Raw genomic sequence first — 12,261 nt, 5'->3', positions numbered from 1 at the left:
TGATGGCCCCAGAGCAGCTCCATGGACAGCCGCAGTCGGTTTGGTTAATTCTGGTTTTTTTTTTTTTTTTTTTTTTTTTTTTTTTTTTTTTTAATTTTTTTTTTTTTTTTTTTTTTTTTTTTTTTTTTGAAGATAAAAATGTAGAACTTTTCTCTCGGAAGTCTGTCAACAGGGGAAGAACTTTTGAACTTGAGCATATTGCCACAGCTTTAAAACAGAGGCTGTGTGCCAAATCTGTGCCAAGCCTCATTCTTACAAACAATAGCGGGGACTGGCAGTCTGCTAATCAGCCTACATCATTTTGCTGTTCGTGTGACGTTCTTGCCACCAGTCATGTTGCAGGCCAATCAGCTCCCTACCCTAGTGGGCTGTCCCCGCCTCCGTGCCCCACTAGCACCTGGAAAAGCTTAGCAGAGCTGAAGAACAGTGAACAGCTGTCACCAGTGAATCATAGTTTAAAGAGTTGAAAATAGACAGTTATCCTCTTAACCCACAATTTGGTAGATACAGTGGTGTGACTTCCCACACACCTACCTCCAAGTATCCCAAGCCCCTCTTCTCTGCCATTTCCTTTTCTGTCTTCAGTTTCCTCCCCAGAGTGCCTCCATCTCTGCCTTTCTTTTCTCTTTTTCCTCCCCTGCATCTCCTTCTGCTCCCTTTTCCCTCTCTGCCTCACCAGTCTCCTCCATTCTCCAGCCTTCTCCTCTGATTGTTTCTTTGTCCTATCAAAGGACACCTGCAGAAGGGAGGCATTGTGCTCCGTATTTGTATTTGAAGCAAGAACTTTTTGCCTTGTTCTTCACTTAGGCAGCAGGTGGACCACTCCCAGTTGACTCCTTTTCCCTGGAGTCAGTTATGTGCCTCGGAAGTGCTTCCAGCAGCCGCTCTGTGACCTCTGCCCTATGAGGCCACTAGGAGTTCTTTCATTAAGTGACCTGAGTTAGGGTTTGTACAAGTTGAAAATTTTCACAGTTCTTGATACATATTAATCCTCCATCAGATTTATCGTATTGTTCAGTCAGTCCCATGGGCTTTCCTGGTTACTATGCATGACCAGTCTTTAACAGAAATGTTGGCTTATAAACTCTCCTTCACACATTTGCTATGGTTGAGTATTGCTGAGCACACGTTGTTCAAAGAGCAGCCCAGTATGGGAGAAGAAAGAGTTCTGTTTGACAGAAGACTGCGTCCTGTCCCAATCCAGCCCGGCTGGGTACATGGTGGGACACTTGTAGCAATTAGCTCAGTTTCCAGCCGCAGTTGTTGAGTGGTAATTGTGATCAGTGAAAACACCTTGAAAGTTATACTTTGTCACACAAAAACAAGATGGTAGCCATAACATTGCATCTTTTCATTAGATACCTCTGAGATACACCTTTGGGAGAAAACAAAAATTCATCTAATTAACTAAAGTATTATTTAGTGCCCTAAATACATGCACTGACCCATGAATATTTTTATTACCCGATCTTTTAAGTAACCCAAGTTTAGTCAAATAGGTGTGAAAAAAATTGTTAAATACGTTGAGTGGTAAACACGTTGTCTGTATCATATATGTCCAGAGACAGGAAACACATCAGTAATTGAACATGGAAAATTAATATAAAGAATTGCTAAATTGGTGGCCAGGTGTGGTGGTTCATGCCTGTAATCCCAGCACTTTGGGAGGCCTAGTCGGGTGGATCGTGAGGTCAGGAGATCGAGACCATCCTGGCCAACATGGTGAAACCCTGTCTCTACTAAAAATACAAAAATTATCCAGGTGTGGTGGCACGTGCCTGTAATCCCAGCTACTCAGGAGGCTGAGGCAGGAGAATTGCTTGAACCAGGGAGTCGGAGGTTGCAGTGAGCTGAGATCACACCACTGCACTTCAGGGGTGGCAGAGTGAGATTCTGTCTCAAAAAAAAAAAAAATTACTAAATTGGTAAATTGGCAAAAGGGGATTAACTCTACTAGGGGATAAAGATAACTTTAAAGCAGGCTGTGCCCTTGGGCCAAATCTGGCTGCTGTTTTTACAAACAAAAGTTTTATTGTAACACTGCCATGCCCCTGTGTTTACTTATTGCCTGTGGCTGCTTTTGTGCCGAAGTGGCAGAGTTTACCAGTTGTGACAGAAACTGTAAGACTGGCAAAGTCCTTTACAGGAAGAGTTGCCGACTCCTGCTTTAAAAATACAATAATAGTAAATGCGGGAACAGAGACAGATCCCCAACGAAGGAACAAGCTAGGAAGAGCCTCTTACCCCAACCCAAGGCAGAGATTCCAGCCTAGCTGGAGAGTGTGATTGTGGCCCAGGAATTGTGGCTCGTGGCCAAGGTTGCTGAGGTGCTGTGGGCTGGAGCTGGTGGGCAGGGAGCCACCCACTGGGGGAAGCTGCTGAAGGGGTGGCAGCAGGGCTCCCTAGACAGCTGCCCGCAGGGGTACCAGTGCAGCTTCCTGGAGGGTGTGCCCTTGGGTCTCTCCCAGAAAGCCTTCTGGCTGCCCTTTTGTAAGAACAAAAAAAAAAAAAAAAAAAAAAAAAAAACCCCAAACCCAAGAGCATTGGCACCTGGGAACAGCCCATTCTCAGCAGTGTCCCTCCACGCCCCCCCCGTCCAGGGCTCATAATGTACCTCTGCCTTCGGACAGTCTGAAGAGTCCTGGGCCTTACATGGAGGGAGTGGGGCCGAGGGCCCTGTGTGAAGGGGGCTGCACCCGGCTGAGGATTCAGCTCTGCCCAGCCTTGGGCTGTCGTGAAAGAGTCCCCTGGCCTGTGGTTATGGGGCAGCCACCAAATAAGCCAGGGATAATGTGGTGTGTACCCCAGTCTGCAATGTTGGTCCATCTGACCTCTTTGTAATGGAATTTTAGAAAGCTAAGTGCATATTTGGGTTTTATTGGGAATATGGTTATGGTTCCTAAGGAAAATGTTATTAATCACGACATCCATTCATTTAGCCAACAAGCATTTATTGACTGCTTACTCTATGCAGTGTGACAAACAAAAGAGTGAATCATTTTTTTAATTAAAATATTTTGAAAAATATTTTCTTTGGAAATTCTTATTTAGAAAATAATTTGTATAAAGTTTTTTTGCCTTTTTTGAATGTAAAAACAGTTTACTGTTACCAACATTTCACAATATAGCTTTAATCTTTTGATTTTGCATGTTTTTAGTCTGTCTACATAGCACATATTTTGCTTAATTATAATAATTGCATACTTGTTTGGCCATTGCTTTTTTCCTTAGCATGTCAAAACATCTTTGTAGAGTCTCGTTTAACCAAGTAATTGGAGTTAAATATGAGCATGTGTATGTCAAATAGGTAAAGCAAGTTGACTGCTACTTCACACAACTTCAAATCTCAGTAGTAGGTGTTTGAGTTCTTGCTCCCGGGCATTTCAGTGCCTGTTTTAAGCAGACGGTCTTCTGCAAGGGGGTTCAGGACCCAGGCTCTTCACATCTTAGGCTCCATCCTTTCCTCGGGCCACCCAGTCCAGTGTTGGATCCTGTGTGCGTGGCTGCAGAGGGAAGGGGGCGGGCACGTGGAAGGCTTTTGTGGCCAGATGAGGCAGTGGCCACATCTTTTCCACTTGAATGCAGTTGGTTAGAAGACAGTCACAAGTCCGCACCAAGCCACGAGGAGGCTGGGAAATGTGGTCCACCTGTATTGGGAAGCAGACAGGTTTTAGAAACAAATAACAAGCCTCAGTCACAATAGCCAATTTAGATGCCACATACAAGATAGCTTTAATATACTTCTTATATATAAATTGTCATTTTAATATAGAAAACATTTATTGAGATTATATATATCAGATGATTATTAATAGTTTCAAAAATAATCTTATAGTAACTTGATATAATGGATTTAATTACTTCCTTTTTTTTGAGACAAAGTCTCGCTCTGTCAACCAGGCTGGAGTACAGTGGCGTGACCTTGGCTCACTGCAACCTCTGCCTTCCAGGTTCAAGCAATTCTCGTGCCTCAATCTCCGTAGTGGCGGGGATTACAAGCGTGCACTACCATGCCTGGCTAATTTTTGTACTTTTTGTAGTGACAGGGTTTCACCATGTTGGCCAGGCTGGTCTCTTAACTCCTAACCTCAGGTGATCTGCCCACCTTGGCATCCCAAAGTGCTGGGATTATGGGCGTGAGCCACCGTGCCTGGCCTGGACTTATTTACTTCTGATAACATCTTCTATATGCCTACCCTGGCATTTGGCATACTGTAGTATAGTTAGTTGAATATGTATCTTTATCCCTAACCTAGCCCAGTCAATGCCTTGCATGTGGAAAATGAGCCATGAACAAGGTGACGGTGACTGACGCTAGATAAAGAGATTTTAACCGAGAGGTCTAACTTTGGAAATTGCTAGAAAGGGCATATTCTCTTTTTCCCTGCTTACTCATTATCTTTTTCTCCTGCTCAGTGCATGCTACAGATGGACGTCCCCATCCCCTAGGATTCACCCATGAGCCCTGGTAGTACCTGCCCCCACCCCCACCCCCGCTCCAACCCCTCTGCTTGCCTTGGTTTGGGTTTAGCTCATTATCTTTCTACCTTTAGGTATTATATATTAAGTATAGATATCTGGAGATAGGCAAGGAGATTTTGAGACTCAGAGAAGGGTTTCTTGGAGCTTTATCTGAAATAATGAGTCCTGTGGATACATTTAGACCCTGAGCCAAGAAGGGGTGGTATCATGGCTGGAGCCATTCTGGGCATCTGGCCTTGACTGCCATGCCATGGCTGGACCCCTAATCGGGGCAGCTCTGGCAGACCTTAAGGCTTGGAAGGGGACATATTTAGTCAGGGATGACCCAAGAAATAACTGGAAGCTCCACTAGAATGCAGAGCTTCCCTTTGTGCTTAAGTAAGTGAACAAGCTTCACTCTATGTAGCAGGACACCATCCAGCATTTTTAGTCCCTTTGGAAAGAACTCTTATTTCTATTTCTTTCTGATAGCAAAGCTAGCATACTCTAATTGTAGAAAATACAAAACAAAGAGTAGAATTTATTAAGCTCTTTATCTTAAGATATGGCATTTGTTTATGAGCATGTCTTATCTTTTTCCCTTCCAGGCAAAGCCAAAGCTAATTGAGCCACTCGACTATGAAAATGTCATCGTCCAGAAGAAGACCCAGATCCTGAACGACTGTTTACGGGAGATGCTGCTCTTCCCTTACGATGACTTTCAGGTAAGTAACGTTGCTTCTGCCCATAGAACCATGTGTTTGATCTTGACAAATAGCATTTTTCTATGTATTGATTAATTCTTTGGTTAGTTAATTATTATTATTTTTTGAGACACAGTCTCTCTCTGTCACCCAGGCTTGAGTGTAGTGGAGCCGTCTCAGCTTACTGCAACCTCCGCCTCCTGGGTTGCAGCGATTCTCCTGCTTCAGCCTTCCAAGTAGCTGGGATTACAGGCGTGCGCCACCACGCCCAGCTAATTTTTGTATTTTTGGTAGAGACAGGGTTTTGCCATGGTGGCCAGGCTTGTCCTGAACTCCTGGCCTTAACTGATTGATCTGCTTCAGCCTTCCAAAGTGCTGGGATTACAGGCGTGAGCCACTGTGCCTGGCCTAATTATGATTTTAAAAGATGAAAATAAGATGTTGTTGCATATTAATTATATGTATGCAAAAATGTACGCGTGTGTGTGTGTGTGTGTGTGTGTGTGTGTGTGTGTCTTGAATAAAAGTGCTATACTCTGTCCGGGCTGATTTAGTGGGCTTCTGTGTCTTATTAGACTTGCTTTGATTTAGATTTTTTGGCCAAGTACCTTAGAATCTTAACAATGGGCTTTGCTGGGGAGCAGTGGAAGATTTTGTCCTGCAGTTTTTAGGATGGCACTTTGGGAGCCTGCCTTCAGAGGCCCTGCACTGTGTGTGAGCTCCCAGCAAAGGGTCCAAGGTTAGCCAGGAATGTCCTGAAGTTTACCTCTCCAGTGTAATGTGGGTGCTATTCCTTGGAAGAAATGTGGAAGACTCAGCACAGCTCCTGCTGTGAGCTGCTCTTTCAGGCTGTGGCCTGTGGTTAAGAGACTAACAAGAAGCTGTGAGGCTGTTGAGAAGTGAGAATGACATTCTTCCTTCAGGAAGCCCAGTGGAGTTAAACGCTTTGCGGCGAGTCACCTTGGTCCATTTGGAGGTCCTGGTTACTTTCCTTGCTCTCCTGAGACCTCATCCTGGTATTTCTTTCTTCTCCCCTTCGATGCTCTTAGGCTCATAATTGGACGATTCTCTACTTGATGCTGTTAACATTTAAGCCTGTCTTTTGTGAATTGAGCTGCCTTATCTTTTTTTAAGCTTCACTGATTCTTGTTTGATTCAAAAAGTGTTATATCCATGTACAAAATGATAAAGGAAAGGGAAATATTGAAATAATTGACATGAAAAGCCTCCCACACCTTCTTTCTAATCCCACCCGTAGAAGATAACCTATTCTATACAGCTCTATGCATACTTCATTGTCTTTAGAAACTTACATGTTAACAGCTATTGTTAAATTATGATCCTTGAAGTTTTTTCCCACCAGATTTAAGCGACTCCTGCTTACAATAGAGGTGAGAATTTTCACAAATGTTCACTCTAACTTGTTAGAGATACATGGGCCCCCAAATGATGATTTTTAAGCTCTTTCCTGCAGAAAAGAATGCCCATGGGAATGAAATCACCATTTGTGTGGTGTTGCTGCCAAACTAAAACTGGTAAATGAGCTCAGGTCATAACAAAAAATACCATGCTTTGCATACTTCATTACATGACTAAACTGCACAGGAAAGGACAAATAAGTGGGAACCTCTGAATGATGCCTTTTGCCTGTGATTTGGCAACAATTGAAAAGCAAAAGCAAATGATTATAAATTATACTCCATGTTGACAAGATTTTCCTGTAGTGTTGTCTGAGGAAGCTAAAGGTTATCTCAAGTTTCTCTGAATAGGAAGTATATATTCTTCTTGGTATTCGTTAGAGTAACAACTTTTTTGAACTTGCAGCCTGGAATGCAAACTTTTATTTGTATGACTGAGATAAAATTGCTTAAGGAACAAACCAAAGGCTGGGCGCTGTGGCTCATGCCTGTAATCCCAGCACTTTGGGAGGCTGAGGCGAGTGGATCACCTGAGGTCAGCAGTTCAAGGCCAGCCTGACCAACATGGAGAAACCCCGTCTCTACTAAGAATACAAAATTAGCTGGGTGTGGTGGCACATGCCTGTAATCCCAGCTACTCAGGAGGCTGAGGTAGGAGAATCGCTTGAACCGGGAAGTGGAGGTTGCGGTGAGCCGAGATCGCGCCATTGCACTCCAGCCTGGGGAGCAAGAGTGAAACTCCATCTCAAAAAAAAAAAAAAAAAAAAGAAACAAACCAAAGAAACAAGATACAGGTAGCTGAGTATCATCTTTATCCCAGGGAAACAGGATACCTGGATGTTTAAGCAGCTGCAGAATCAGACAGTTTAAACTTTGAGAAAACTTCTGTGTCCCCTTTGCCTGTGACTACTCTGGTGATACCAGGCACAAATATTCTAGGAAAGGCAAAGGACTCACTAGCATTTTGTTGGCTAAGTTGATTAGCAAATATTAGTTTCTGTTTGGGGGAAAGTTTTCCTAGAGATTTAGGAGCTTGAATTTGGCCTTTGATCTTCATCACAGGAATTGTGATGGGCCCCAGTGAAGTTTGAGTGCAATTATTTGTTTTCTTACAGACTCCCACTTTCTCATCAGGTAAGGCCATGTACTCTGTGCTTTCTTGCTAAATTGTCTTGGTGGTGTTATTAACCGTCTAATTAGCTGGATGAGTGAAAGGTCTTAGTGCCACATATTCCTTCTCTCTATCTCTGTTTTCTTAGCAGAATTAGAGCAGAATTATTGTATTAGTAGCGGCAGAGGGAACAAATTAGATCAGGGAAAGTGTTTTATTTCATATGGAAAAGTAATACCAAGTTGGTTAGGAAACGGCAGCAGCAAAATACATGCTGAGGGGTGATTTTCTGCCTTAAATAATTAAGCAATATAAGTTAACTGTTAAAATAATAGAACTTGGTGTAAATTTCTGCCAAATATGTTTGACGTGATATTTACTGAAATATAAGCATGGATAGTGGTGATGCTTGTGTACATTTTTTAGGTAGGGCACATGTTGATTTTGAGCCTTTACTGGTCAGATCCTGAGGGCATCTTCATGCTCTCTAAAAATGAGTTGCGTGAAGAAAAGATTTGTGGGTTGCGTGTAGTTGCCCAAAGATGAGAGAAGAGTGTTTACTACAACAACAGAGTAGGCTTTACTCTGAAGTAAATGTGGATTTTTAAAAATCAAAAGAATAGTTCTCAGCCATCAGAATATTGATGAAGTAGGCTGGGCGTGGTGGCTCACGCCTGTAATCCCTGCACTTTGGGAGGCCGAGGCGGGTGGATCACCTGAGATCAGGAGTTCGAGACCAGCCTGGCCAACATGGCAAAACCCCATCTCTACTAAAAATACAAAAATTAGCCAGGTATGATAGTGGGTGCCTGTAATCCCAGCTACTGTGGAGGCTGAGGCAAGAGAATCACTTGAACTTGGGAGGTGGAGGTTGCAGTGAGCCAAGATTGCACCATTGTACTCCACCCTGGGCGACAAGAACAAAACTCCATTAAAAAAAAATATAGATGAAGTAAAGTACACGTGATCTATCATGGCCAGGGACACAAATGGCACAGGACCTGCAGCCATCGCTAGCTGACGGGCCTTCTTTTTGCAGAGTCAGACCCTGTTGCTTGGGGATCTCTGCCATCTCTGCCTCAGTTTCACGGTTTTTCTTGCCACCAGCATCTTCTCTTCTAGGTATTTCCTACCCTTTTGAGACCCAAATCCCATATCGTCTGAAGCTATTTAAGTCCACAGAGACTTTTTTCCCCACTCTCTCAGTTCCTTTCCTACTGCCTGTCTGCACTGTGTACATGAACACTTGAATGTGTGGTCTTGGCCCTTCAGGGCCTGCTTCTTAGGCTTCTTGAGTGCAGGTGTCCTCCTGTGCTGTGGTCCTGAGGAGGGCTGGCTTTGAGCCTCTGTCCTCCCACCCACCTCCACATGCACAAAGTCCCTGCCTTGCTAGGTGCTGGGGTTGGAGACCCATTGCTTACCTTAATAATTAGTAAAGTTTTTACGAGAATTAGGTTGTTTTTCTTTAATTCATCAAGTAAATATTAATACTATTTGGAGCATGTGGCCGTCCCAGTGACTAAAAATGTTTGCAGGATCAATGATTTGGTTTGGCCATCGTAGGTAATTTCTAAAATTAAAAAGTGTGGGTGAAACAGGGATTGAAGAGGAGTATTTTTTTCTAGTGATAATAAACCTTTATTATTCATATTGTTTTATGGTCTTACCCAGTTTATTTGGCATAAATCTGAGAACTTGTTCCCTGAACAAAGTTAGAGGTAAACTTTAACAAGCAGTTAGACAGAGGTAATGACCTTTAGATTAAAGTTGCTTAAGACATGTTGAGCCTCTGTTTAACTGAAAGTCAAGCCCAGGACACCTGTCTTTTCCATCAGAGACATGGGATTTGGGTGGCAGCTGACTATTGATTTCCAATCACGATTCTTCTTCAAGGGGAAGTCTTTTTACCAGATGGTCCTGTTGGTGGTGACATTGTTGCCCTGTGATTAACCCACTGAATCTTCATCTGGCTTTTAAGCCCCTCGTATCCTGACCTGTTACACAGCTTCTTAATGCTTGTGCAGTTATGTAAAGTGATAGAATATGAGAAAGGTAGTGAGTACTAAGAAAAAATGTAGGGAGACAATTTATGCTACCGTTCGTATTTCATAAAAATTAGACTTTGGTGCCTGGTGTAAACAAACAGGATACAGCTTGTATGGAAGAATAAAAGGAGCATGTTGGGCCGGGTTCGTTGGCTCACATCTGTAACCCCAGCAGTTTGGGTGACCAATGCAGGGGGATCACTGGAGCCTAGGAGTTCGAGACCAGCCTAGACAACACAACACAAGCCCTCGATTCTTAAAAAAAAAAAAAAAAAGATACTAGAAAGATGGCAGAGCAAGAGCAAAGAAAAATCCAGAAAATCTGAAAAAGAGGAAGACTTCTCAAGCCCTCAAAGCCACTCAGGTGAATCAGGCCATTTTGGCAAAAAAGGAGCAGAAGAAAGGAAAAGGGCTCAGGTTTAAGCGACTAGAATCATTCCTGCATGATTGGTGGTGGCAGAAATGTGACCAGGTGTGTCTCAGACGACTAGAAGTGAAACCTGATGCCTGGAATTGCCAGATAAACATTCCCTGGCCTTTGTTGTGTGCAGACAAGGACTTGATGGTGTGACTTTACTGGTGCAGAGTACCATTGCAAGCCTTCGCCTAAAGAAAATTTTCAGTGATATCTTTGTAAAAATCACCCCCTAGAGCCTAAAAATGCTGCGTATAGTAGAACCTTATGTGACCTGGGGATTTCCAAATCTGAAGTCTGTCGGGAACTCATTTTGAAATGTGGACAAGCCAAGGTCAAGAGTGAGACCATCCCTCTGACAGGCAACACAGCGATTGAGGAGTACCTGGGGGAGTTTGGTGCCATTTGCCTGGAAGACCTCATTCATGAAATTGCCTTCCCGATGAAGCATTTCCTGGAGATCTCATGGTTCTTGCATCCTTTCCATCTCTCGGTGGCTGGTCGTGCTACCAAGAATAGAGGGGGCTTCCTCAAGGAGACGGGCTCACCTGGCTGTTGGGGTGAACGTATCCATCAGCTCATCCACCAACTGAACCAGACCCAAAATAGCTGAAAGCACAGTGTAGTAGAAGCATGTGTTTTGTGCTTCTTTGGAATTATTATCATGTACCTTCAGAGAAGATAATAATCTGCTTTGTCTTCAAAAACCAGAAAGGAAGAGTCAAAGAAAAGATGGTAGGTTACGTTCATGGCAGGCACCTCTCATCACAGTTCAGTTCCAAGGAAAAATTCCAGTGTTTTCTACATTGGCTGCCACCTTGCCTGAAATCAGCATCTGCCATGGAGGAATGGTGGAGGGACTTCTGCTTAGTTGCATCTTCTGTCTTGGAGTTTAATATTGTGAATGAGAAACTCAAGCTTGTGTACAAGCCTCCCTAAGACTCTTGTAGCAGTGGACCAAGCCCAGGGGCATAATTGAATTTGGAGGTTCCTGGGGCCTTGTTTTGAAGACGTGAAATAGAAGAAAGGCACAAAAATAAATATTCCATTGCCTCTGAAAAAAAATAATTAGCATGATGATGCACACCTGTGGTCCCAGCTACTCAGGAGGCTGAGGTGGGAGGATCACTTGAGCCCAACAGGCTGAGGCTGCAGTGAGCCATGATTGTGCTGTTGCAGTCCGGCCTGGGTGACAGAGTGAGACCCTGTCTCAAAAGCATGTTGTATCCCACTTTTGGATATATGCCTCAAAGACTTGGAAGCAGGGACTCAAAGAGAGATTTGTTCACCCCTGTTGAGAGCAGCATTATTTACAATACTCGAAAGGTGAAAGCAACCTAAGTATCCATCAAGGGATAAATGGAGAAACAAAATGTGGTATTTACATAAAATGGAATATTTCAGCCTGAAATGGGAAGAAACTCCTGTCTCATGTTACAATATGGATGGGCCCTGACGGAGTTATGCTCAGTGGATAAGCCAGTCACAGAAGGACAAATACTGTTTAGTTCCACATATATGAGGTCCCTAAAGTAATCAAATTCAGAGAGGCAGAAAGTTGCATGGTGGTTACTAGGGATGGAGGTGGGGAGCAATGGGGAGTTACTGTTCAGTGGGAACAGAGATGCAGTTGGAAAGATGAAGAGTTTTGGAGATGGATGGTGGTGATGTCGAAAAATGAGAATGTACTTACTGCCACTGAACCTATGCACTTAAAAATGGCTCAGATGGTATCTTTTATGTTGTCCGTATTTTCTGTATTTGAAAATAACAATTTTTTTAAAAACATAGGATTTCATTTTAGGATTTCTGTGCTGTATTTATGGGTAGGAGACTGTTGTCATCCTTAGAACTGTTTGCAAAGTCAGATTGAGAAGTGAAGGTGCTTTTCCCACCGATATTCATGGTGTATTACCAACCTAAATGTCTTAGCAAGAGAGCTGAAAAGGAAGGATAGGAGTGCAGGCCATAGATTACTCAGAACTGACAACGCTAGAAATTTTACTTTTTGGAAATGTTTGAATACAGGGGAATCGTAGAGTGTTCTCAGCATTGTATAGAAAAATGTGGTTACTCCATTTCCCTTTCAATAACATCCTGAGTTTTA

General features: G+C 43.2%; 1 protein-coding gene and 1 pseudogene across 37 annotated transcripts in view; both read left to right on the top strand.

Moving 5' to 3' along the window:
- DOCK9 (dedicator of cytokinesis 9) overlaps positions 1-12,261 on the top strand; it is a 296,457-nt gene that overhangs the window by 126,452 nt on the left and 157,744 nt on the right. For all 37 annotated transcript variants that reach the window (XM_017503545.2, XM_017503546.2, XM_017503543.2 and 34 more), the window contains exon 2: positions 5,070-5,186. In XM_017503545.2, the coding sequence (XP_017359034.1) occupies positions 5,070-5,186 (117 nt within the window). The remainder of the gene's footprint in view (positions 1-5,069; positions 5,187-12,261) is intronic.
- LOC108285988 lies at positions 10,024-11,061 on the top strand (annotated as a pseudogene).

The sequence above is a fragment of the Cebus imitator genome, unplaced genomic scaffold (genome assembly GCF_001604975.1).
Source record: "Cebus imitator isolate Cc_AM_T3 unplaced genomic scaffold, Cebus_imitator-1.0 Scaffold312, whole genome shotgun sequence".
Taxonomy (NCBI): domain Eukaryota; kingdom Metazoa; phylum Chordata; class Mammalia; order Primates; family Cebidae; genus Cebus; species Cebus imitator.
This window is presented reverse-complemented; position numbering and strand designations above follow the sequence as displayed.